The 26,283-nt window shown below is 55.1% G+C and overlaps 1 protein-coding gene across 1 annotated transcript; it reads right to left on the reverse strand.

Moving 5' to 3' along the window:
• Nucleotides 1-2: 2 nt before the first annotated feature.
• RBPMS2 (RNA binding protein, mRNA processing factor 2) lies at nt 3-25,731 on the reverse strand. The gene is made up of 8 exons (XM_088024855.1): nt 25,542-25,731; nt 9,838-9,915; nt 9,204-9,242; nt 8,223-8,285; nt 7,528-7,678; nt 6,888-7,027; nt 1,084-1,153; nt 3-815 (listed from the first exon to the last, which is right to left on the reverse strand). The coding sequence occupies exons 1-7, from the start codon at nt 25,626-25,628 to the stop codon at nt 1,091-1,093; spliced, it is 621 nt and encodes a 206-aa protein (XP_087880981.1). The 5' UTR covers nt 25,629-25,731; the 3' UTR covers nt 3-815; nt 1,084-1,090.
• Between the last annotated feature and the right edge of the window lie 552 nt (nt 25,732-26,283).

The raw sequence follows: 26,283 nt of genomic DNA on the forward strand, positions 1-26,283 counted from the left end.
AATCCTTTATGATGCATAAATATTTTGTTACACAGGGTACAAAAATACTTTCACTTTTTGGTTGGTTTCGAAGTTCGGAAAGAATGAGGAGCATGGGCAGGGGTGGGGTGCACTGTGGAGAGGTAAGCAAACCGGGCAGAGAAAGGATTTTCTTAGCGGTTGTTGGCCCGTCGAGGAGGAGGAAGTGGAGGGCCTGGATTCGAAATGAAAAAGAAAACACTACCTCTGTCGGGTGGTCGCTGCTGTTTGGCCTGGAAGCGCGTGGGGGTGGGGGGGCCCTGGCTGCGGGGCGGAGCCAGCTGCGGGGCTCGGTCCTCACTGAAGCAGGGGGCTGTAGGGGAGGGTGTGGAGGGACCGGGAATGATGAACCATTGGTGGCCAGGACCTGTTGCTATGGTGACACAATGTGAGAACAAACTGTACACTCACATATACACAAGTTGAAGTGTCTTAATTCATGCCAGAAAACATGCAAAATTAAATGCCTCATTTCTCTGAGGTGGAGCTATGGAAGCAAGTCTGGACCGGAGGTCAGGCCTTGCTCAGTCCCAGTGAGACCTCCGGGCTGGGGCTGGGTATCCCAGCAAGAAGGCCCCCCCCCCAATCCTCCCGGGAGGCCTTGGCGAGGGGGCTTTGGGGAAGGACAGGCCTGAGGAAGAGGAGAAAGGAAACAGGAAGCAGTCCACTGAGTCAGGCTTAAAATTCACAGTCTTTGGAAGGAAGCAGCAGCTCTCCACAGGCCGCCTGGGGGCAGTGGAAGCTCAGAGCAGCTTCCTCCCCAGCGGGGCAGGGGCTTCAAGCTGCGGTGACAAGACCTGGAGGGAGGGGAGAGAGGTGGCCGTGAGCAGAGGGGTGGCACTGGAGCTGAACCCAGGCCTGGCCCTTGTGACAGGCTGCAAGATGGCTGGCAGGGGGTGCCGGTGGGAGAAGGGGAGAACCCAGCCAGAGTACCTAGTGCGCAAGCTCAGGTGGACGCCTAGCACCAGTGAGCTGCCGGGCTCAGGCAGAGGGAGGAACCGTGGCCCCCGCAGGAAGCCAGGCTCTCGCACACTTTTCCTCCTGGGCCTCTGGGCCAGCACTTACTGAAGAACTAACAGAACTGACGATATTTCCATCCTTGCTGGGCGGTATCCGAAGAAGGGTACCAGCGCACCTGCAAGAGAAGCCAACGTCAGGGGTAGCTGCGCAGTCCCTTCTCTCGATTGGGGAGCCGTCAGCGTCCCTGCTGGAGTCCTGCTTCTGTCACTGACTGGTAAGACGCCGGGCCAGTTACTCACCTCTAGGCATCGGTTTCTTCATCCTGAAAATGGGAGAGCACCACCTGACCCGCCTCCTCTGCAGGGTCGAGGTTCAAGTGAGAGAAGCCTTACGGAGGGGTTCTATACTCCACTCAGCCTGATGGGAACGTGCCGGCTCGTACCAGGTGGAGTCTCGGCAGTGGGGGCACTGGGCCAGCAATCCGCCCCTCCCCCTGAACTGGGAGAGGGCAGAATGCCTGATGTTGGGAGAATGAACCTAGTAGAGTTTTGCTCGGCTTCTTTCTGTCTCAGGGCCCTCATCAACGTACAGAACAGAGATGACTAGGCTGATCCTGGTGGCTGTCCGTAAGGATTAGGGGAGACACAATGTACACACATCTTAGGAACCAAAGTTGCCATGGTCTCCAAGGGGTATGACTCCCAGACGTTGGTACTGTCCTTGTAGGATTCTCCAAGGAAGCCAGGGCTGAGACCCAGCGGATGCCTACATCCCTTTCCACCCCTCTGTTCCCTCCATTATCAGCCTCCCAAGTCTTAGAGATTTGTAACCCGCCAGCTGAGCCCCCCAGTGGGGGTCTGGCAGCTACTTCAACCCCCAGGCCCTACAGACCAGTAACCCCAGAGCAGGATTCCCAGAGACGGGTCAGGAAGTGACCCGCCCTCCCTTTCTAGGTATAGCCTCCCCATGGGCCTGTCGTCTGGGCAGTGAGCTATGCCGGGTGCCATGCCAAGATCACAGGGAGGCCACCTGCCCCAGTTATAGACAGCATGCCTGCCCCGCGGCTGCCTTGGAGTGGTGGCGGAACATGGCACCACAAGACAAGTCAGGGGCAAGGGGCAGAGTGCCCAGAGTGGGGGGGGCGGAGTCCCCTCAGGAAAAGGAAGGGACGGCATGCAAGAGCCAGTGTAGAAAACAAGTACCAGCGGGCCACACAGACCACGCCCCCGACACCGCAGCAGTGGACTCAGTTTCCCACTTGGCTGCCTGGAATCCCCGCCTCTAAGCAAGAAGATAGCGAGCAATGCCAGGTCATGTGGGGGCTGGTGGAAGCTTCCTGAGAACTGCCATGTCTCCTTCAAATTACAGGTGTTTTCATACACCCCAGGACTCTGGCCACCGCACGCTCAGCAGCAAGTCAGAGGCTGGTCACCCTAAAATGCAGGACACGTGGCATATAGCAGGAGCAGGTCCTAGGCAACCTGACCAATACCAGAATCTTCTCTGGGCTCCGAGGATGTGGCACTGCTCTCACCAGGACACGGCTGACCCCTGGCCGCTCGAACCACCTTGATTAAGCGCCATACTGCACAGAAAACGGTCAAGTGCCTCTTCTTGCCTCTGAGTTGTCCAGCCTCGGAGGCCACTATCTTCTCTCCTGCCTCCACAACATCTGGAAGCAGTTCCCTCCCCTCTCGGCTGACAGTCGAGGGGGAGGACGCCTCTCCTCCCCTTGGCTGAGCTGTGGGATGCGCTCTCAGCTGGAAGGGTGGCTGGACACAGAGCTCATCCCACAAGAGAGGGACAAGGAGGAAACCAGCACAGTGGCTACCAGCCACGCCTGTGACCCAGTCCAGCTCGGGAAACCCCCCGTTAGGCAAGGACGTCCAGCCAGGCTGGGTGTCTCGCAGGGCTGGACAAGGGGCGAATGTCAGTTAGCGTGGGAAGGACTCGGAGGCCTCTGACTCTCTCTCTCTCGATGGGGGAAGCTGAGGCTTCCTGCAGCTGCATAAGGGGCTCCATTGGCAAGCCTGCTTCATGGGGTCCCCCATTCTCCCCACTAGGTGCTGCGACTAAGCCTCCAAAGCAGCAGTCTCCCCCCAGCCTGAGATGAGCCACCACCTCCTTGAGGAGGAAGTTGAAGAAAGCCCCCATTTCTGAGCTTGGGACTGATGTGCCATCCAGGTGGACAGAACATACTTGAGGGGTTGCCTTTCCACTTCCTCAGACACCTGGGATAGGCTGGCAGTCGGGGCTCTAGAGAAGCACTGTCCCTTCCTGCCCCCGCTCAGAACAAGAGCCCCGTAAAGCATAGCAATCAGGGCCAGCACGTCAGGCAGTGAGTGCTCGGCCCGCTCCCAGGGACTCCAGTTGTTCACAGGGATTCTGCAGGTCCTGAGAAGCCACCTCACAGGGACAGGCCCATGGGCATCTAGAATGACCCGGTTCCAGGAGGGGCAGCATCAAAACAAAGGGGGGACATGAATATTCAGTCATCTCTCACAGCTTGGGACGGACTGAGAAGATAGGTGGACAGAGGAATCAATCCACATGAGAAGAAACAGGAATAACCAAGAAATATGGGCGCCTCACTCCTCAGAAAGTCAATTAAAAGAACACTTGGGTTGGCATGTCTACACTTTGACCTTGTCATAGTTGTAGGGGTTTACGATAAGGAAAACCAGCAGGACAGGCGCAAAGGGCGGACAAGGGCGTCCACTGCCGCACAGCCCTGGCAGCACGGAAAACTGCGTGAACAACCTAATGTGCCATCGATAGGGAGCTGGACACCCTTACACAACAGTGGGTTTGCCAGGCAGCCAGAATGTAGATCTACATTTACTGACGGGAAACAAGGGCCTAATACTTAAGCTTTAAAAAGATTAAATGTATAACTTTTATAAAAGATCCGCATCTATGGATCTTACACACATGCACCCAACCACCTACCAAGCCTAAGGACTCAAAGTAGCCATTTTCGGGGGAGCAGGATAATAAGCGAAGGGAAAAGGGAACCTTATCATGCCCATCATACAGATCAGAAAATAGAGGCAAGGGAGTTCATGTAACATTAAGGTCAGAAGGAAGCGGTGAGCCAGTATAAGAGCCACAGTCAGAGACCCCCGCATCCTCAGGTAGCCGTAGAAAATGAAGCCCAGTCTGGGAGGACCCTGGGATGCAAGGGGACACAGAGAACCCCTGCTTTTAGGCATGTGCCAGACCCCAGTGTGCCCCTGCCACCCATACCTCTTGGATGCCTCACCCTCTTAAAGAGAAGATTCTACGAAGAGAACCAGGAGATCGAACAAGATGGCCTCATGCCAAGACAGAGTGGGACTGAGCCATCCCCAAGCCCCTTCCTGCAGGTCTGGGCCCTGTGGCCACACACGGATGCCTCAGCCAAGGCTGGGCTAGTGACAGAGGGCATGCAGTTGGGGTGTGCATGCTGAGATAGAGTAAGGAAGGACTGCTTTTCATCCCCTTTTGCTACTACCTTCTCTCCAAGTCACCTCCCTGCCTACAAGCACAGAAAGTCAGTTCTGTTGTTCCTCTGGGGTCAGAATAGTGCCCTCAGGATCAATAGCGTCCACTTTCCTCATTGAGGATTTTCAGCCTCTACTTCTGGGCAACACTGTCAGGGGACAAGGAGGGAGCTCTTGGAAGGGGAAAACACTGGAAAATGTACTCTCCTGCTTACGAGTGCATCTGGTCCAGACAGGGTGGTTTACTGCTGTGGAGACGGACGTCCAGAGAAGTCGAGTAGCAGGGACAGAACTAGTTACTACCTGGTCCAACCTCTTGTTGTTAGCCTTCCTCCTGAAAAAATGCCATTATCCTTTGAAGTGGCCTTTATTCCCTTCCCAGGGAGGCCAGAGACAGGAAGTGAGACCTAATCAGGCTGCTCCAGCCTTCAGGGAGGCCCCAGGGGGCACTAGACAATAATGATAATAAATAGTAACTATGATAACCGGCACTTTTCTAGCTCTCCCTCTATACTAACATGCGGAAAAACAAACACTAATAAAGTAGGTACGATTATCACCATTCCAAAAAAATGGAGACACAGAGAGGTTAAGTAACTTGCCCAAGGTCACACAGGTGTTGAAAGAGCCAGGATTTGGACTGAGGCAGCCTGACTGGAGTTGGGACAGCCCCTGGGCATGGATAGGGCGGGAAGAAGCTGGAAAGGAAGGCAAGGGGAGGGCACAGAGCCCTGCAATATGGAGTTTAAGGAAAGGTCGTCGTTTGCCCCTCCCAGCCAGCTGGGGAGCCACCCAAAGAAAGGGCAGAGGCGCCTCACCTTACGAACCTGACGTACCGTCTCCGGCTCCCAACCTCTGCCCACCATTGTCATGGCCGAGCATCTCAGAACAGATGGGGTAGGACGGCTCCACCTGATGGGGTCTTGCCCTCTCATTTCACAGAGGAGGACACACACGGACGCCCTGAGGTGAAGTCACTTGAGAAAGACCAGGTAGCTAAATGGTGGCAAAGCTGGGATCGGAGGCAAGGCGGCCAGCAAGGCCTCGCAGGGCTGCTGCAGTGAAAGTCCCTGCTTGGCCAGGAGCTCTCCTGCCCGCCTTCCACACGCTGCCAGGTCACAGAGGACAAGCACTGTCTTCCGGGCTCACCGCAGAACCTGGTCTGTGGTAAATACCCAAACATTTCCCTTTAGCAAAGGATCTTTACCACCTTCCTATCCCCTGGTCAATTTTCCAAGCGCCAAGTCTAACCACACTTCTGCCCTCAGTACGATCTAACGTGGCCGTGGCCAAGGAGAACTCCCCTGCTGAAGGAAACCGCCTGCAAGGGTAGTAGCAGGGGGGAGTCTGTACCTTCCACCTTGGGACTGGGTGGACCCAGATGTCACTAAGCCCTCCAGAGGACCGGAGACAGACATGCACTCAGCCCTCCCTCAGGCAGCACACCCAGCCTCTCCCACCTCAGCTTCTGGTTCCTGTGAACTCTCCCCTTCCTGGCTTCGCACGTCCTGTTCCTCCTCCTGCCCTACTGTCCTGGCCGGGCCCCCTCCGTCCACAGCAGGGCGACCCTGGCCCGGCTGCCCTTCCCCAGCCTCAGCTCTTGCTCGGTCTACTGATCCCAGGCCAAAGCGGGCTTGCCGTTGCGCCTCAGCCTCCCTGTGCTGCTGGTGGCTCCCGGTCCGGATGCCCTGCCATGTGTCCTGTCACGGCCTCAGGGAGGCCCAGGCCCGAACGGACCACGGCTCGCCGGCCCCTCGGGCACTTGCCACGGCACTCGGCAAGCACAAAGCCCCGCAGGGCCTGGGGCCCTCCCCAGCCGTCCCCCCGAGAAGGGATTGTTCCCTCCTTCCCGCCCCAGTGCAGGTTCACCGCACAGCGTCCGGGCTTCGAGAGAACCAGTGCACACACGGAGCCCTCAGGACGGGCCCACTGCGTACCAACACTTCACGGGCTGTTAACGCCTAATTCCCACAACAACCCTGAGGCACAGAGTACGGTTCTCATCCTTCCAGGCAGTAAAAAAGTCAAGACACAGAAACCTTTAAGAGCTTTCTGAAGTTTATAAAGACTGGAGAGGCAGAGGCAGGGGGCCTGGCTCCAGAGGCCACACTCAGGTTGGGACCGCAATCGGGGCTCTGTTAGCACGGGCAGAACGCAGCACAGTGCCCGCCCACAGGTGTTCAGGGGGTGGTGAGACCACGCTGGGTCTCTCTCAGCACTCACACTCCGCCACCGCCAATCCTCCAACGTGGCTAATCCTCTCCCTCCCCTCTGTCTGAGCCCAAACCCTCAAGATAAGGTCATGGAAGACAGCAGTCCTGCTGCGGCTCTGGAGGCATGAGTGTCCCACGGGCCACCCAGGAACAAAGTGTGGCCAACTTAGAGCCTCCTTTGTCCCCTACCCGCCTCTCCCCCAGAGGGGCTTACCTGAGCGTGGAGGGCGGCGGCGGCAGCTGGGTAGGTGAATGCAGCAGGTGAGATGGCTGGGGTCAGCTCTGTGGTGTACAGAGGGTAGGGGGCCCAGGCCTCTGGGGATGCGGGGATCAGAGCAGCCCCCATAAGGTCATCTGCAACGGGAGACAACAGTCCCCCACTGTCAGAGCATGGGTCTCCCCTTCCACTACCCCATTCCAAACAGAGAAGGGGACCTGTCACTATGGTTGAAGCGTAAGCTCCCTGCTGAGGCCAGACTTCCCTCAAGGACCCCAAGACCAGGAAAACAAGCCCTGTTAACTTGACCTGGCATGGTGAGCATTCTCTCTGCTTCAAGAAGCCCTTGGATGGGCCCCTGCCCATCTCAACCAAGAGAACTCAGAGAAGGCTTCAGGGGAGCTGGGTGATACGGACAGCTCAGGAGCTCAGTCTGTCTGCAGTCCAGCAAAGGCTACAGGGGCGGAAGAAACCCTAGAGAGAGGTGGCTGTGGACAGAAGAAGCCTCCTGGCAAGGACTGATTCCCTCAATGACAATCTCGATGTCTTCCCTCCGTATGCAACTCTGCTTAGGTCCCCAGCTTGGGCCAAGTAAAAGGACAGCAGACAACAGACGACAACTCTGAGCACCACTCACAGGGGTCCCGTGCGATGAAGTGTGCTCCTAGGGCAGGGTGAGCATTGGTGGGATTAGGTGTAGCCATTAGCTTGTTCTTGGCCATCTTGGTGTTGGCTTTGGCAAACTCTAGCCTCAGGGTCTGCGGGTTCTCAGGATCAAAGCGAATACCCTACAAGAGAAGGAAAGGAAAGGAAGGAAAAGACTTTGTAGGACCCAGACTGTCCACTGCAATGCGTACAGAGGGGCCCCAGAAAAGAGCTCGCCTAGGCGGCACCTGGGTGGTACAGTCAGTTGAGCGAATGACTCTTGATTTCGGCTCAGGTTGTGATCTCAGCGTCCTGGGACCAAGCCCTGAGTTGTGCTCCCTGCTCTGCAGAGAATCTGCTTGTCTCCTCTCCCTCTGGCCCTCCCCCTGCTTGTGCTCTCTCTCAAATAAATCTGAAAAAAACAAAAACAAAAAAATGATCTTGCCTAAAAGCCTCACCCATGCAGGGGACAACACAGAGGACAGACTGCTTGGACCTTGTGAGTAGTGGCATTTGACCCAGACAGTAGAGCCAGGGACTTGGCCTCGGAATGGCTGGGAAATCAGGCACATCTGCAGGCCCTTTCTTGGGGGGGCATGGAATGGGGCGAGGTTTGCAGGAGGCAGGACAGGAATACTCGTTGCCTAGAGGTCTGTGGCTCGGGGAAAACCTTGTTTGTCTACTCACGTTCAATGCATTCTTGGCTGCTTCTGCTCCTGCTCGGCTGTCAAAGATCACAAAACCAACAGGCTGGAAGGGAAAGGAGAGAACACCCTTGCATGTCTCCCAACATTCCACCTTCCCCTCAAAAATAAAACAAAAAACAGCTTCTTGCCTATATCCTCCCTATGTTTAGCTGCAACAGGAGAAGTTTCTCATGCACCAGAAGTCTCCCATCCAAGTTCCAATTGTGGGAAAGGGTGTCAACGGAGCTTTCTCTCACCTCGTTAAACATCACCCTCTCGGTAAATCTTTTTTTTTTTTTTTTTTTTTTTAACGCATGCAGGTCGGGGCGCCTGGGCAGCTCAGATGGTTAAGCATCTGCCTTTGGCTCAGGTCACGATCCCGGGGTCCTGGGATCAAGCCCCGCATCAGGCTCCCTGCTCCACAGGAAGCCTGCTTCTCCCTCTCCCACTCCCCCTGCTTGTGTTCTCTCTCTGGCTGTCTCTCTCTCTCTGTCAAATAAAATCTTTAAGCAAAAAAATAAAAATAAAAATAAATGCATGCAGGTAATTAAGAGGAAGTTCTAGTGTTTTCCCCAGCAAGAAAGGGGATACCAATGTATCAAGGACATGAGAAGGCTCCAGGTTCAATCAAGGGGCAATAGGTTGAAGACTTCTCAACTTCATTCTGGCAAGGTCACTCCAGACCCCAAATGGCCCCCACAGGGCCATCAGGAGCCAGAGCACAGCCACCACATGTGTGCTCTTCAGCCCTGGGGCCAGGCTGTGGTTTCTCAAAAGCCAGAGGGGGAGTCCCAGGAGCTGACTGGTAAGGACAGGGGAGCTGTGGAGGCTGCTCTTACACCAGCCCAGCACAGAAACGGGATGAGAGGGAGCAGGTCTCAGCTGCCAGATGCCTCAAGATGAGGAAAAAGGCAACAGGCTCAGGTCCAAGTTTAGCAGTCGGTCTCGGCTGGGAGGAAAAAAAACTTTGGAGAGAAATTACCTGTCTCGATGTGAGCTTGATCAGGGACCCTTCATAGCCCTGTAGAGAGAGAGGTGGTCATCATGGGGAAGGTCAGAAGCCTTTGTTGTGCTAACCCAGGCCCCCTCCTCCAGCTCCCAGCAGCACCATTCTCACACTCCCCCCCCCACCCCCCGCAACATCCACCACCCTGACCTCCACCACTGATGTGCGCCCTCTGCCCTTGTGTTCCCTATCACATGGTCTAGCACACAGGGCGGGCATCATGTGGCAGCATTCATCATTTCATGCGTAAATTCCCGCTTGCTCTGCTAACTTGTCATCTGGAAGGACAGACCCTACCTTGTAAAGTTTTCTCAAAACTTAAACTGAAAAGTCTACACTGAATCACAAAGATTCCTTATATGGCCAAGTCAACTCAGATTCTCTCTTGTTTCCACTTTACAGATGAGGAAAGAGAGGCTCAGAAAGGGCTAAGCAATTGGCGGAGAGCAACACGTGAATGAGCAGAACCATGATAGGAAGCCAGGTCTGCGATCACCATTTCTGATACACTCTCCTCTGTCTTTCCTCCTGCCCTATCCAGGTCAGAGTCATTCCTGCTGCTTCTGCTCCAGCCTAGGCTCTGCCCACGGGTGGCTGGGTCCAGACTCACCTTGAACGGCCGGAAGAGCAGGTAGAGTTCTCTGGGTTTAATGTCCACAGGGAGGCCACTGACGAACAGTGTCCGGACCTGGGGACAGAGACCACAGTAGACAGGGATAACGGCTCTTCCTTCAGGAAGGAACTGGAATCCTTCCAGAGGGGAAGGAGGAATTCTGAATATCCTGGGCTTCCTTTAGAGGCCGAGACAAATGAACACTCGGGAGTTTCACAGCATTTCACTTTTCAAAGCCCTTTCCGTACACTTTGCTTTCTCTGCGTTCATCCCACAGGTGATTCAACAAGCACCTGCTGAGCACCTCTGTACACAGACCCAACAGCGGCTGGAGGAGAGAGCCCTATGTGATAAGCACACAGATCAAGGATCCCTGAGACTTCAAGAAAGCTAGGGTGTCTTACCCCCAACATTAGACAAGTCAAAACGTATACAGTTTTCAGAAGATACCAACGGACCCCTGGTTGAGAGGCTGGGCCTGGTCTACAGAAGACACAAGGATGTAAACGGATCCTAAGTCTTAGGTCATGCGACACCCTGCAGTGATTTCAACGGAGGACCTGGCAGGCTCACATCCATCTCCGAGTGCTTCGTACACTAGATGGAGTTTCTTCAATGGCAGGGACTATGTTGTATTCTTGCCTCTATGCCCCGTTCTTAGCATGGTGCTGTATTAAACGTTTACTGAATAAGGGACCTGGCTAAGGAGTCAGAGAGGGAAAGTTACGCTGGGTTTTCAAGAATGAGTAGGATCTTACCAGCCTCAAGTGAGGCAGACGGTGCTATAAGTTACGAGCCTTGCCCTCAACATGGTTACAAGTCAGTGATCAAGCCAGATCTAGACACCAGGTGTCCATCCTGTGACTCTGACCAAACCTGACCTCCTGACCCGGGGCTGAAGTCCCTGAGAGGGCTGGCAGGCACTCGATGGTGCCACTGTTGGTTACATGTTGCTGGCACCAGATGCTCAAGTAGCAAGGCCAGATCGGCCAATAATTAGAGTGGGGAGGGAGGATTTTCCATTGTTTAGGTCCATAAAAAATACATATTAAAACCACGGCTGAGGCATGAAAAACCTAAATGAATAGAGCTTCCCTATACACTCGACTCCTGATTTCAAAAAGTTGCATCTCGGGGTGCCTGGGTGGCTCAGTTGGTTAAGCGTCTGCCTTCGGCTCAGGTCATGGTCTCAGGGTCCTGGGATCGAGCCCCGTGTCGGGCTCCCTGCTTCTTGGGGAGCCTGCTTCTCCCTCTGCCTCTCTCTCTCTCTCTCATGAATAAATAAATGAAATCTTAAAAAAAAAAAACTCTTAAAAAAAAAGTTGCATCTCATACCATCAAGCCAAGATAAGTCTTCTCAACTCATCCCTACCGGTATAAGAGAAAGCTCACGTGCCTCAGCCACCCCCCCCCCCCATGCGGCCATTCCTGACAGCATTTAGATGCCCTACAGTGGCCACATCCCCTTCTCCAGAGGCACCAAAGAATTTCCTCCATGCTCCAGTGATGGCCTCCTGAACCCAGGCAACAGCCCTTCCAATGGCTTAAATCAAGAACCTGAGCAGCCAGGCAAAGTTATACGCAATGCAGGCAGGCACAGAGACAGACACACAGACACACCCCCAATGAATACCCAGATCTCAACAACAGAGCCAGGAATGGCAAAGGAAACCAGCCCCGACAGCTGTTGGTAACCAGCGTCACCAGCCCCGCCCACACCAAGAATGGCTCCCAGCCCACAGCTGATAAAGAATGGGTGAGGACAAACTTCTCTCGAATAGGTTTTTACCAAGAAGCATACCAGGCAGAATCCCTTGCAATTCAGGATGCATCTCCCCCTCTGGCCATGCCTCTCCCTCCCCAGACACACCTTTGCTTCCAGGCGCGGGGTGAGGGGTCTGCGCATTTCACTTCCCTGTATACGCAGCTCTCGGGCATGGCCCTGTTTCCAGAGGAACCTGGGAAGAACTGGACAGCCCAAGCTCCTGGCAGAGTGAACCCAGCTCCTGGACTCCAAAGAACAATGGTCCTCTACACCCCTCTGCCCTTTGATTAGAGGGCCTTTAATTTACATGTAAGCCCTCAAACACAAGTGATATGCTCAGGTCACACAGTTTGTTCTTAAAAGGCAGCAGACCTGGGACTCAAAACCCAGGTCTTCTGACTAGTCGTCCAGGCTGCTTTTGGGTGCCAGGACTTGGACACCCAGCCCACCCCTCAAAGATGGATTGAAAGTGTGCAAGGCCAGCCAGGGCCGTGCTGGATGGACCTGGATCAGTACTACTCCCTCCTCCCAGGGATGTGGTTTTGGTCCAAGACACGGAGCCAGAGCGGCCCCACAGAAACCTCTGCCTCAGTTCTCCCCAGGGGCCACCCATTTCACCCAGGCTAATTTTAAACCCTTCCTCAAATGGCTCCTTTCTGGCCAGACCTCCCCAGAGGCCCCCTTAAATAGCAAGTTCTCAGCACAAAATTTCCTGCTTGGGTTGGGGGTGGGGTTGAGGATGAGTATGGGGGAGCTTCCCCTCATTCCCAGTTCGGATCCTTATTTCCAGCCTTCCCTATGGGCCAGACGACCCTTTTCCTCTGTTCCGTCTTTTAGGTTCTACAGTGTCCAAAACGCTACAATCTGGCTAACGCCCTGTCTTGGGAAACAAGCTGAGGTCAGGCGGTTATGGATCAGGTGGTGGGTCCCTATCCGCCAGGTCACAGGAAGTTTAACCTGAATACTCTCCTTGGTCCTTACTTGATCCTAGTCTCGCCGGCAGATGATGTGCCCTCTGCTTATCCCCTTGTGCAGATAAGGAAACAGGCCCAGAAAGGGCTCGTGCGGCTTAGCTCACAAGGGAGCCAAGCTGGGTAAGACCCAGGCACCCTGACTTAGCCATCTGTGCCACCAGCAATCCATCTTGCTGTGGGGCAGAGGGAACGGCACCGAGGTGGCCTCGTTAGCCCCATGGGTGGGGAAAGAGCTGCCCCATGTCAGTTTCCTCCAGGCGCTTGTTTAGGATGCTGGGGTGATGGGGGAAGAGCAAGAAGGAACCACAGATGGAAGGAAGCGTAAGCCGAGCCAGCTGCTCGGCTACACGTGGAGAGGACAAGAGGCTGCAGAGACCAATCCCCCTCCCGCTTCCAACTCTATCCGGGCCTGCCCACCCCCCGCCGCCCCGACAAACACCCCCACAAGCTTGTCTCAAGGCAGCTGCTCGTGCTGCCCCTCAGCGCACCCCTTCCTCATTCCCTAACTGAAGGGCACTCATCTTTCGGGTCCCTCTGTTTCCTCACTCCCCCTTCCATCCTCTGAAATCTTATGTGGCCAGGACGCCCTGCCTTCTATTGTTCCCACAGTCTAAACTTACCCCCTCCACCTGGACTCTATAAAAGCCCAGACACAGGAGCCAAGGCTCAAAACCTTCCTATCCCTCACCGTGCCTAGAGTCAGGCCTCCGCATTTGAATTACTTGGGGAAGCGGTTTCATCTCTCCAGATCTCAGTTCCTTCGTCTGTACAACGCAGATACCATCTACCTCCAAGATGAGGAGCTCATTTTGCTCTATGCCCAGCACATAGCAGAGGCTCAACAAAATGCTGGTTCACTTAGGGCTCCTGTAATCACAGCATTGACCTACACAAAATCCTCCCCTATCAGGTACCATGAGCCATTTATTTATAAAGTTGCCTAGTGAGCCTGGATTGGGTCCAAGTCAGTCCGGAGCTGGGAATGCAGGTGAGTTAACCATAAGTAGTCACTGGATTCTTTAGTGTTCCTCTTCCCTAGGAAGGGAATGGCCAAGATGGAAGGCACCATAGAGACCAGCTAGTTCAACACTCTCACCCTGCAGATGAAGGAACCGAGGCTCAGGATAGGAAGGTGACAGAGCAAGCTGACAGCACAGGGCGCCTGGCTGGCTCAGATGGTTGAGCACCTGCCTTCGGCTCAGGTCATGATCCCAGAGTCCTGGGATCGAGTCCTGCATCGGGCTCCCTGCTAGGTGGGGAGCCTCCTTCTCCCTCTGCCTCTGCCTCTCTCTCTCTCTCTCATGAATAAATAAAAGGATTCAGGCACCAACTGCGGGGTGATGCCAAGCTAGAAAGATTAACCAAAGCACCCATGTCCTCCCTACTCTGTGTTCAGTACAGGAATTCAACACAAAAACGTTTTTAAGTATTTGAAGAAAACAGAAGGAGTAGTTCACACAATCCCAGGCTGCTAGAAGGCACCAACCTTGTTGCCTGGGCTCTTCTCCTTCCATACACTCACCCTTTCTCCAGAAGTATCCAGACAACAAAAGAGATTATCTCCCCTGTCCTGAAATGTCGAAGGCAACAACAGTCCTTCTAAGATGGTCATCTTTACGGCAAGTACCGGTGGACGGTGCTGGACCTACAGCCACATCCTCAGTCCAGGTGGAAGGTAAGTTTGGAACAGGATAGGGAGAATATTAAGGGAGAAGCGGAGAAAGTATGGAGAATCTTTAGAAGTCAGTGAAAGAAGAAACATGTTGAGGAACAGCTCTTCCAGTGGAACCTGCTAGAACTTACCATGTTGACATGGACAAGGAATTTGGCCACAGAGGTGTGCCCATAAAGGACACTGCAGCCTTCATGATGGTCAGGAGTAGACTTGACCTTGCTGGAGGTCCCAGCCAGCCCCAGGCCTGCCTAGAGGAACCAAACGGCCTTTAGCACAACTGTGTCCCCCGTCCAGGAGGCTTTGGGGGCTTGTGAGGCTGGTCTTCCCTTAGGCAAGTCCTGTTGCCTGACCTCTCCCTGAGTCGCTGGAAGCAAAGGGTCGAGGAGGTCCAGTCTCATTTAAGTCCATGCCACAGGCTATCACAGGAGGTCAGACTTCCTGAGGTTGTCTAGCTCTTCACTATGGACCCTACAGTGCTGGGGGGAAAGAGCCCTCACCTCCTCCACAGAAGGCCCCTGAGCTCGCTCCTAGTGCTCCAGGGGAGGGGCAGAAAAGAGCATCTCTGAGCGGCCTCCCTCACCCCCAGCATTATTCTTGAGGCCCCTGTGGAGGGAATGTCCCCTAGAAGGAGCCTCTCAGCCCACTTTCTAACCCCAAAATGACAGACTCCCTGGAGTCCCTGGCTATTTCCTTTAGGCCTCATACTGGAGGTCTCTCTCCCTCTGTGGCCCCCTGTGGCCCTCCCCAGCACGAGGAAGACTAACCTTCTAAAGAGAAGCAGGAAGAAGGGACTCTGACCACCTCAGTCATATCTGTGTGTCTGATGTTCTTCCTTCAGACAAACTGACATTTGTTTACAGATGTTCAGAAAAAGTGAAATCAAACAAAAGGCTTCAGGAGCAAGGGGATAGTGCCGCACAAGGCATCAGCCTTAGAACAAGTCCAGACCTCCGTGGGAAAGGCCTCAGGCAGGACTCCTCCTCTATCAGTCCAGGTGGACATCTCTCTTGGTCCTGGACACTCCCCCAGGCAGACCTGTCATTCACTGCCCCCAACCCAGGCCAGCCCTCTGGACAGTGGCTGCTCAGAGGTCTCCCTCCTCCCCCCAGGGCACACAGAGGACCCAGCTCTCATGGAGGCCGTATAGAAGTTGAGGGAAGGGGGCTGTCGGGGGACAAGGAGGGGATGGGTGTTCTCTACAGAGGAAAACAGCCAAGCAAAGCTTCCACGTGGCACAAGACGGGGGCAGCGGTCAATGGGGACCCTCCTCCAATAAAGAGGACCCCACACTCAGGGCCCTGTAGCTCCAACTCGCCCCAACCTTTTCAACGCAAGACTCCCTTCACACTGAGCATTAAATGTTCAACTTCGCAGTTAAGGGCCACAGCAGGGTACTGTGGCTGAGAGGACAGGCTCCATTAAGTCCCAGCTTTTATTATGAGACAGAAAGGGTAAACACCACTTTCAAAAACAGTGGAATGCTCATGGATATCAAACCCTCTTAGCCTTTAACTCTGAAGGACAGCCACTGCCTTCCTTTAAACCCCAGCCTTGTAATCTCCAAGGACCAACCACCCAGAGGACAGACCTTTCTCCACAAAGGATGCTGAGTTAGGAAAACATCAGGGCCACCTCTGACCTCTTCCCCACCCCACCCAGAAATAAACCCCTGGGGTCCACCAGGAACACTCTGCCCTAGGAGACAGACTCCTGCCTTCCTGGCAAATCCCTTCCTCACAGGGCTGGGACACAGGAAGGACACACCCAGGGAAACTTGACTTTGGGCAATAGATACATCCTACCAAAGAGATAAAAATGACATTTGAAAATGGATTCTTTGCAGCAATCCTGTAGCATCTCTGGAAGTTGGAATTCAATCTGGAAAGGAAAAACTATTTCAACTGTCCATTCCATCAAACTACTCAAGTGATGGGCTTGCTTTGAATCCCCACCTACTCGCAGCTTAGTGTGAGCTCTGGTGTCATCTGGATGGAAAACACCACTTAGGGAAGGGAGTGGGGTGGGGGAGGAGGGAAGTCCAAAAAGGGAAAAACAAGCCTCTCATAAGCCCCTCCCACATCCTTCCCTGACTCCCAGCCCTCTGAAGCAACTGAAATGCAGAATATTTGAGCTGGAAGAAACCTTATTTTTAGATGAGGGAACCAAGGCCCAGGGTTCCAGTGAGTTGCTCCTGGTCACCAGCATGTCAAGCAGCAGCCCCTGTGTCCCCGGGTGCCTGTGAGTCAACGTTCCTTCGCAGACCTCAATCTCGCACACCAACTCACTCAGCCCCCAGTCAAGTCAGCCTTGGGCACCCTGAAAACAAGTGGCCTTTAGCCTCTGAGCTAAGAAGACAGAAACAGCTCCTCGCAGAAGGTTGATTTGGGGTGGGGGTTGGGGGTGGGGGAGTGGGGGGGTGTGTCCTACTGGATGATCCCATGGTTAGTCCTTAACAGAATTAATTCCGGGAAAGTCAAAGGAAGACAGACAGACTGCCAATTCCCAGCACTAAGTGGGAACAGCCTTGTGCCCTGCTGACTTGCAGGCAGGGGCCGGAACAGGGCCACACATATGCCTCAGACAGGGCAGCTAGGCACATGTGGCCCCAGATGCCCCGAGTCCAAACAGAAGCCCAGGCCACCCCACCTACCACTGCTACCCCCACCGGCCAGACCCTGGGAGTTTATGAAATGCAGCCTGCATTATGTCCAGATTATGGCTTTCCTGATACAAAGATACGGAAGGTACTGGGGCACCTGGGTGGCTCAGTCGGTTAAGTGTCTGCCTTTGGCTCAGGTCATGATCTCAGGGTCCTAAGACTGAGCCCCGCATCAGGCTCCACACTCAGTGCAGACTGCTTGTCTCTTTCACTCTCCCCCTGCATGCTCTCTCTAATAAATAAATAAAATCTTTTTTTATTTATTTGACAGAGAGAGACACAGTGAGAGAGAGAACACAGGCAGGGGTAATGGGAGAGAGAGAAGCAGGCTTCCCGCGGAGCAGGGAGCCCGATGTGGGGCTCGATCCCAGGACCCTAGGATCATGACCTGAGCCGAAGGCAGACGGTTAATGACTGAGCCACCCAGGCGCCCCAATAAATAAAATCTTAAAAAAAAAAAAAAGATACTAGAGGTCCTTTGTCTTTTTAAAAAGATATTTATGTATTTATTTATTTGAAAGAGAGTGAGCGAGAGCAAGCAGGGGGATGGAGAGGGACAAGCAGACTCTACACTGAGCGCAGAGCCTGGTGAGGGGTTTGATCTCGGCCCTGAGACCATGACCTGAGCTGAAATCAAGAGTCGGTCACTTAACAGACTGAGCCACCCAGGCACCCCCTAAAGGTCTTTTCTAAGCTTGCACCAGCCATCATCATACCCAGCTCTGCTCTGGTTTCTCCAAGGGGAAGAAACCGCATTGAGAATGAAGACACTGGAGGACTCGAGCTCAGCCTCCTGTTCAGCAAGCACCTGCCGATCAGACACGGAAACAAAAGAAAAAGAGCCTCAAACCAACTGTCAGGGAGCCTGGGTAGTACCCCAGCCTGGCCACCAGCCAGGCAGGTGGCTTTGCAGCCTTCCTCTGCTGCTTCAACTATAAAGAGGAAGGATGTACTAGCCTCAGGGTCCTTCACGCTCCACACTGTAGGATACCAAGGAAGCAGGAGAAGGTGACTGAGTCTCAGGAGAAGGCTTGGGCATTGCCCTCCAGCTGCTCAGGGCTTAAGCAATCCCCATCTGCCCGGAAAAAGGCCAAGAGCGTGGTGTAAAGGGGGCTAGAGAATGAGAGGGTGACAGAGCAGCAAGTCAGCAGCCAGGCCCTGGGGGTCTGGGTGGGGTCTCTGCTGGGGCAATGTTGGGGTTGCCAAAAAGAAACCTCGGGACGGTCCCCCACACGTAACTCCCACCCAGAGATCTCAGTGGCCAGGGTGTTTTGTGTGTGGATGTAGAGAGTGGGGTGGGGGATGGGTTCTGCCTGGGTCCCAGGCTGAGGCTTGGCACCAGCAGGTCGCTCTTACCCCTCCCGGGGGGGCGGGGGAAGAAGTCCCTCTGAGTGGGGCCACTTGACGAGAGGTGGATGGAATGTGGTGACATGGCCCGCAGACGCAGGACTTATAAGGGCTGAACAAGGACACAGGGAAAAAGAGCAAGCAGATACAGCCAGACAGTGGATGGGAATTGAGACACAGGCTCCCGGAAACCCAGTGCTTCCCATGCTCCCTCTGAGGAGCTCTGGGCTGCTCAGCTCCTGGGCTAGGACACTGCCCAGCTTCCCTGCATCCAGGACACCTCCAATGCCGTGAGTCCGACCTGGTGTGAAGCTCCAGGCTTCGGATATGTTCTACAGCCTTTTGCCTGCCCCTGCTAATTACAGCCCCAAATCACAGGGTTTGGCTCTCAGGCCCCTCTCTGGGCAGCACTCTGTGGTTTCCAGGTCTTTCATACCTACCATCTGGCATAGGAGCCAGACAGTCCCTTGATGTAACAGGCACAGCGGTACTGGCCCATTTTACAGATGAAGAACCAGCTCAGGGATTAGATGTTGGGACAGCCAGGGGCAGGGGCAGCAGTAAAATCCAAGTTGTCTGGCAAGTTGAGGCACTACCCCCTGGATAAGTCCTGCGTCTGCGGGCCATGTCACCACATTCCATCCACCTCTCGTCAAGTGGCCCCACTCAGAGGGACTTCTTCCCCCTAGCACCCCTACAGCCTGCAAGGTGTCCTAGAGTCCAGACTTCCAGACTGTGTATGTATAGGGATCAGGGGAACCAAGCTGGGGTGGTAAGTTCCCTAAAGGGTGGGACAGGGCTAGGTATGAATAGAGTTTTAAATAATAAGGCTTCCGACTTCATGCTCCAAGCCACTTCCAGCCCCAGAAACAGAAGGCAGAACATCTCGGGGACAGACTTGGTCAAAAAGCATGCTGTGAGCACAGCCTACACCTCATTTATAGGGAAGGAAACCAAGCTGCATGAACTGCATGGTGCAGACTCAGTGCTATGGCGGGGGGACTGTTTTCCATTTGGTTCCAGACACTGCCAGGGGCTAAGTCTTTTAGAGGCGACTCAAGTGGCTGGCTCACAGGGCCCCCAGTACGGAGGCCTTCTGGGCAAGGCTTCCTTCCCTCCTGTGCCATCCACCTCCCCTGTCCCTCCTGGTGCCATGTGGTCCGTCAACACAGATCTACTGCTTGTTCCTGTGCCTGACAAGGGTCGCAGCTGTCACCACTGCCACGTACCAACCCACGCATCAAAGTGTGAGCCTAGGGGAACCTTATAGCCTTCCTCCAGCTCCAAAACCAGTACCTCCAACCCTTAAACCACCTGACGTTATTCCACTGTGAACACAGAACACTGAGCCTACCACACCTGCCCACTACCTGAAGGAAGCAGATGAAGCCCGATAAGAGATGTTTCCTAACATAATGCTCCTGCTGTTGGGAGGGGATCTCTGTTTGCGAATGGAAGCTGCTTGAAGGGTCTGCATTCTGGTTTGGAGCTCCCTGGTCACAAAATCCCAAGCTGTGCCTGGATATGGCCACCACCATACATCAAGAATGAGGACCAGTCTGGGCAGAAGTTCTTCCAAGTCTTCATTTCAACAGACGTTCTCAAAAAACGGTCAGGTCCTACTCCAGTAACCTCTCCTGACACCCCGCCCCCCACCAGTAAAAGCCCAAGACCCATTTGGGGAGGGAGAGGGTGGTTAACCACAAAAGGGAGCTAGGTACTCCAGATACTCATCCCATGGCCTCGTCCAGGTCAGGTCCTACCCCCTCTTCCCGGGAGTCCCAGGCCTGTTCAGAACTATACCAGCGGCCATGATGACTTGTGACAGCCAAGAGCCTCTGCTCAGTGGGCCATAAACGACTAAAGGCCATGGCAGATAGGCCCAGACAGACCCTCCCACTACACACAGCCCCTGCCCCTGCTTTCCTCCAGAGGCCCCCAGCACAGATGGATCCACCATTGGTCTCTCCAGGAAAGGCAGACTCTTTGGTCAGCCTTGGCACATCTCAGAGGTAACCATATTTTTTCCATCCAAGGATAGAATAGGGGAAGCAGCAGAAAGAGGGAGGCCATGCTGTCCCTGGGCAGGGAGTAGATGGGGTTCCAGAATACAAAGCTTTGTGGGGTATCTACAGACCCCGCCTCACAGCAACACGGTTTCTGAAGTTCAGCGATGGGCTCTGCCCCACTGCCTCATGGCTTTGCCAGGGGTGTGAGGACTCCTTTGAGGCAGCCATGGTCAGGGGATGGCAGAGAAACTAACAAGTTACCAGACGTCACTGCTATCCAAAACCAACAGCTCAGCAGAGTCTGGGGGCCACAGACCAAGAGCCCAGCCCTCAGGGTAGGTAGGATGGACTCTGTCCTCTCAGGACTGTCTGGAGGCCCACCAGGATAAACGGGTGGAGAGCATGAGAGCAAAAAGTAAGGCATCCCACACTTCATGTCTTGACTCCACTTCGAGTACTCACCAGCCTCTCTTTGGAGACGGGAATGAGAAGAAATCAGAATGTCCAAATGCTGAATGGGATTTAGAAGTTGGTTCCTACTGGGATAAGCTAGCCAGGCTGCCCATGTGCAGGGAAGGAGGAGGTGAGACCCAAGAGAATGACCCCCCAACACACAAAATGACAGGCACTTTACAGTGGGTACCATTTCTTTAGTTAAGATGCCCAAAGCAGCAGGGTACCAAGGCGGGTGGGGGGTAGGGGTGGGGGGCGGTGAAAGCAGTAAGCCCCAGTACAGGCAACAAGGGGATGTACTCCCTGTAGAGACTGAATAATAAAACTGACTCGCTCTGGTTTTATCACCCCGTGATGGCAATCCTTAACAATATCTTTGATAAAATGCTCCTCCTACAAGGGCTTCCAGCTCCCATCACCCAGTCTTCAGATACCCCAGCCCAACAGGAACCACCCTGGAGCAGCACCACCCAAAGCTCAGACCTCAAAAACTTTAGTTGCAAGACCTTTTCTCCCCACCACCCCAGCCCTCACCAAAAACCCTAATGTAAAACAGAACAGCAGGTACAGTGTGTGGTTAAGGGCAAACTCTGGGTTCAAACCCCATCTTATCTACTTACTAGCTACATGAAAGTTTTCCAAGATTTTATTTATTTGAGAGAGAGAGAGAGAGAGAGAGGAGGTGCGAGCAAGTGGGCGGGGGGGGGGAGGGAGTCAAGGCAGAGGGAGAAGGAGAGAACGGCAAGCGTGGAGGCTGACGTGGGGCTCGATCTCACGACCCTGAGATCATGACCTGAGCTGGACACCCAACCAACTGAGCCACCCAGGTGCCCCTACACGAAAGTCATTTAAGCTGTCTCAGATTCCTCATTCATAATATGGTGATGACAATAACGTAAGCAATTCACAGTGCTGTTGTGAAAGTTCAAGGAGGTAAAATGGTGAGATACTTAGAATGATGCCTGGCATGAATACTGGGCATGGGTTTACTATTATTAGGACAGCCTCTCTATTAGGTTATTTGAGCAGAGAAGTCACATCCACAACAACCCCGAGAGAGGAAGGGGGCCCACCCTATAGAATCTGCCAGGATCTACCTGCCTGGGCCCTGTCTTCAGATAAGTGCCCAGAAAAATAGATGCCTCCCCTCCCTCATATAAAAAAAACAAAAACAAAACCACTTACACATAGAGAGCAACAAGATGTCCCAGATTCTGTCAAAGGTTTTTGATGGCAGAGAAAAGGGGAAGTGGCCAAGCTACACGCTGGACCCCCGAATTCCTTCACCTTCATCTAGAGTGCTAACCCTGGCCCATCCTGCCAGGGACTTGGCTGGTTCCTCAGAGACCTCTAGAGGACACATGATGGACCCAGCGGTGCCAGGCCTGCAAGCAGCCACGTTGGCCCAGATATACTGGATGCAACGGACAAGCACAGATGGGGGTGGGAAGGCAGCAAGGGGTCAAGACCCTCAGGTCAAGCTGTAGCTTCTCTGGCTGCCATTAAATGCCTGCCTTTCTATAGTTTACCATTAGGCTGGAAAAAAACTTCTTTAACTCTTAGAAACCTGAACTCCATCCACTCAGGATTCCAAATACTACCTTCCCTTCAGCTCTGCCGCAGCACCACCACCAGCCCCACCCCCGGCCCAGTGAATAATTACTGTACCTTAGTTTTACCTTGTATTATGAAATTAAAGTCTCCTTTTAAAAAATAGAATGTTTTCAAACCACATGTACCCCTCCCCAGAAACACTGTAACTCTCTAGCCAGCCCTAAAAATCGGTAAGGCATGCTTGGGTCTGGGGCTCCACAGCATCAGAGGCAAGCCTGCCCTGTGCTACAGTATCACCTTACCTTCTGGAGCTCCTGGTACCAACCCCACCTGGGTTAAGACATAGCCTCTAGACTGAAAGAGACACTTAGCTCTTCCCCTGCAGACACCCTCCTTAATTCATGGCTGCCCTCCTTAGCTTTCAAACAGTATCATAGCTTCTAACACATCTCCTTTCCAAGTGGCAGAAAAATGCCAATTTCCCCCCAACCCCATGTGATCTCAGCCTCTTCGTAATGTGGCCCCCAAGACTGCTGCAGCCTAGCAAACTCCTGGTAGCCATGTGGCTCCAGAATCCACCTCTCCCTTTGCCATTTGCTATTTGCTCTTCCTGGAATGCTTTCTGACCCGCACAGGCCTAATAACCTCCTACCCAGCATCTCAGGAAGGGCTGATCTCTACCTTCTCGGGGGCCCCACTGCATCACTTGCTGATACCCCCTTATTTGACCTACCGTTGCATTTAACATCCCATCCCCTCCTTCTTCTCACCTTCTAGTCTGTGATCTCTCACCTGTAATCCTGCTCCCTGGTCCAGTACAGGAACCTAACGCCTGTGATAGGGATGAAGGCCCCAGGCACAGAGTGGCCAAGCAGGGGAAGTCAGGGCTATACAAAGGAGCAGCCCCATGGATACCCCCTTCCAGAACTGTATCCTTCTGGAACCGTGACAACACACCCCTTTCTCCAGCAACCTAACACCTTTAAGAATTGAGGTCTTCTGGTGGGCAAGTAGGATTCCTTGGTTTTCTAGGCTTGCTTTACCTAATCTCTGAGAGCCAGCCTGGCCCAGCCATGACAGTAAACTACCCCTGCTAACACAGATTCCCCGGATGGTGGCTCCTGGGGGATGCAGAAACGACTGCCCAGGGGGCATCTAAGCTAAAGGGAAGGAATTCAGTTCCAGCTCAAGCCACCAATTCAAGAAGGAACCTCAGCAGAAGAGCTCTTGGCCCAGAAGTCTAATGAGGGGAGGGGGCTCATCCTTGCACTTGACCAGAGCAGACACCGGGATCCAGGAGATTCCCAGAACTTTAATTGTAGACTTCTGTTAAACACAGGCCTGTGCCCCCACATCAGCACCAGGTGCACTGACTCCCTGAACCACTACGGTGTTATAACCCCCCTCTGCCCCCAAGGAGGAGTCACAGGGATTCCACTTCTTGAGGATTCTGCTCTCTCTCAGAGAAAAGCACTTAGAAAAAAGTGACCGATAACTTCAAATGCTTTCTCTAAGAATTTAGCTTGCCACAAGGTTCACCCTTCCCACTTCAAAGGGGTAGGTCTGAGGGTCAGCCCAGCCTCTTGGGCGAACTCCCTGCTGAAGTCAACCATCCAGCATTAGTGGCCTTCTGGGTCTTTGTCCAGCCTCACAGGAGGTCAAGCAGAGATTCCCCACACCCCAGCAACCCTGCCACCCTCCCCCAACTCTCAGAGGAGATTCTGAACAACCAGGTAGAGTTAGGGTGGGGTTAAGGTTCCCATCGGTGCGACAGGCCTGTTGGCATGTCAAGGTCCAAGGAGGACAAGGCCTTCAGGAGCCCCCCCACTGACCCCCACCCTGCACTGGAGCCCACACAACACTGGCGAACAAATGTCAGGCCCTCCCTTGCCATCCTTCAGTGCAAAGAGTTATATATTCCCCCACAAAAAGTGAGATCTAGACCTAGATTCTCAAGATGCCATGCCATTGGTGGACTCGGACTAGCAGCAGGCCTCTGAATTACTAAGAGTGGGAGCTGGTGGTGTGACCCTCCCACCACCCCTCCCACAGTGAGGAGCCCAGCCCAGCACTGGGCCACTGCCGCCATTCTGCACCAAACCTATAGCACGGCCACTGCATTGGAGGGAGGTAGCAACACCAGCTTCCCCCCCCCCAGGGGCTCTGCGGTTTCTCCCCCAGACCAAGGGGAAGGGAGCTCAGGGTGGATAACTGACCCTTGGTTTCCTGGGCAAGGGCTTGCCAGGGCGCGGCAGGAAGGGTCTCTTAGCCCTGGAGTGACACAGCAGGCCAGAGGCCCTGGGAGAGAGCTGCAAAGCCTGTCCCCTTCCACACCAGTTTTTGTCTGGTCCAGCCCAGCTCCTGGTCTCCATTCGCCGCCCAGAGCCCTAAGGCTTATATCCACCATCTCACCCGCCCCCCACCCACACACACCCTCCCCGATTTTGCCATCCCATTAACCACCCAGCTCCTGCTGATTCCACGAAGCCGCCTCACACGCCCTCCTCTTTAGCACATGTCTGGTGGTCAAGATAATGTCGCCTCTCCTTGCAGAATCCCACCCAGGCCAGCTCTGGGGTCCTGGATTGCGTGCCGGGGCAAAACCGAAGGGAGGAGAACCGGGAAAGGAGTATCTTTAGGCATCTCTTTCTCAACTCTAATTACTGCCCGCTGACCTCTCTGCCAAAGCCCAGGTTCTTGGGCTGCAAGGAAAACCCGTCCACTCCCCGTGACTACAGCGCAGTTGTAGTGAACCAAGGTGCCGGGCAGCCGGCCCGGGCCTCCAAGGTCACGGGGAGGGGTCAGGGTGGAAAGTGCAAGGGAGCGAGGATGCCGCCCGCCCGCGGTGCTAATCCCGCTTAGTTCCTTCCCGCGGAGGCGGGAGTCCCGGCCATACCCGAGGAGCGCCTCGGCAGAGGGTAGCGGGCCGAGCCGAAAGTGGAGAACGAGGGACGCGCGGGCAGCAAGCGTGGGGCAGACGCCGCGCCGCTCGCCCACCACGGGACGCACGGACGGCGGCCGGCGCGCGGCCCGCCCCGAGCCCGGGAGGGCGGGGAGACAATGCCCGCCCGGCGGGGCAGTCCAGGCCGCGCGCCCCCGCCCGCCGGACACGGGCTGCTCCTCCCCGACCGAAGGGCAGCGGCGGGAAGGCGCCCGGAGCGATTGCCAGACCGACCCCGCGCGGCGCGGGAGGCCCAGCGCACCCTTTCCCCCGCCCACCTCCGCGTGCACTTCACCCCGACAAGTCCCGGGGCCGCAGACCCACCTCCTCCTCCAGAGTACCGCCGGAGCCCGAGCCCGTGCCGGTGCCCGTGCTGGTGCTGTGCTCGCCGTCCGGCTTCAGGTTGCTCATGGTGCGGGGGGTGAGGTGGGGATGGCGAGGGGAAGGGAACACGGAGGGCGAGCGCGGCGCCCGGCCCCGGCGAGGAGGTGGGAAGGGGCGCGGTGAGCGGTGCGCTCCGGGAGTGCGGGGCGGGGTGGCGGTGGGGGGCGCGCGGGGCGGTGAGAGGGGCAGCCGCCGCGTCGGGCTGGGGTCACATCAAGTTTGGCGGGTGCGGGAGGTGGGGAGGGGGTGCGGCGGGGGAGGCCCTCGGAACCGGAGCCGAGCCCGAGCGGCCGCCGCCTCCGCCTTTTCACTGCGACCGGCGAGTGCGCCCGCGGCGGCGGCGGCGGCGGCGGCGGCGGCGGCGGCGGGGGGCGGGCGCCGGGGGAGGGGGCGGGCGCCGGGCGGCGGCGGGGGGCGGGGGCCGGAACCGGCCTCAGCTGGGGCCCGGCCAGCCCCCTCCCCCGCCCTCCTCGCGGTCTCCGGGGGAACGCGCAGCCAATCCCCGCCGCCCACTGCGGGCTCGCCCCGACCCGGGCCGCGGCGCGCCAGCCTCCGGCGGGGCTTTTCCCCTCTTTTCCCTCGTCCTAACTCTCCCTCACTCTCCTTTCCCCTTTCCCTACTGCACAAGTTTTTAAACTTTGATGAATTCGCCCAGTGAACTTTCTTAAAGGGTCCGCGCGCT

This window comes from Eumetopias jubatus, unplaced genomic scaffold (assembly GCF_037043125.1).
Source record: "Eumetopias jubatus isolate StellerSeaLion01/CBP00866 unplaced genomic scaffold, mEumJub1_p1.0 scaffold_7, whole genome shotgun sequence".
Classification (NCBI taxonomy): Eukaryota; Metazoa; Chordata; class Mammalia; order Carnivora; family Otariidae; genus Eumetopias; species Eumetopias jubatus.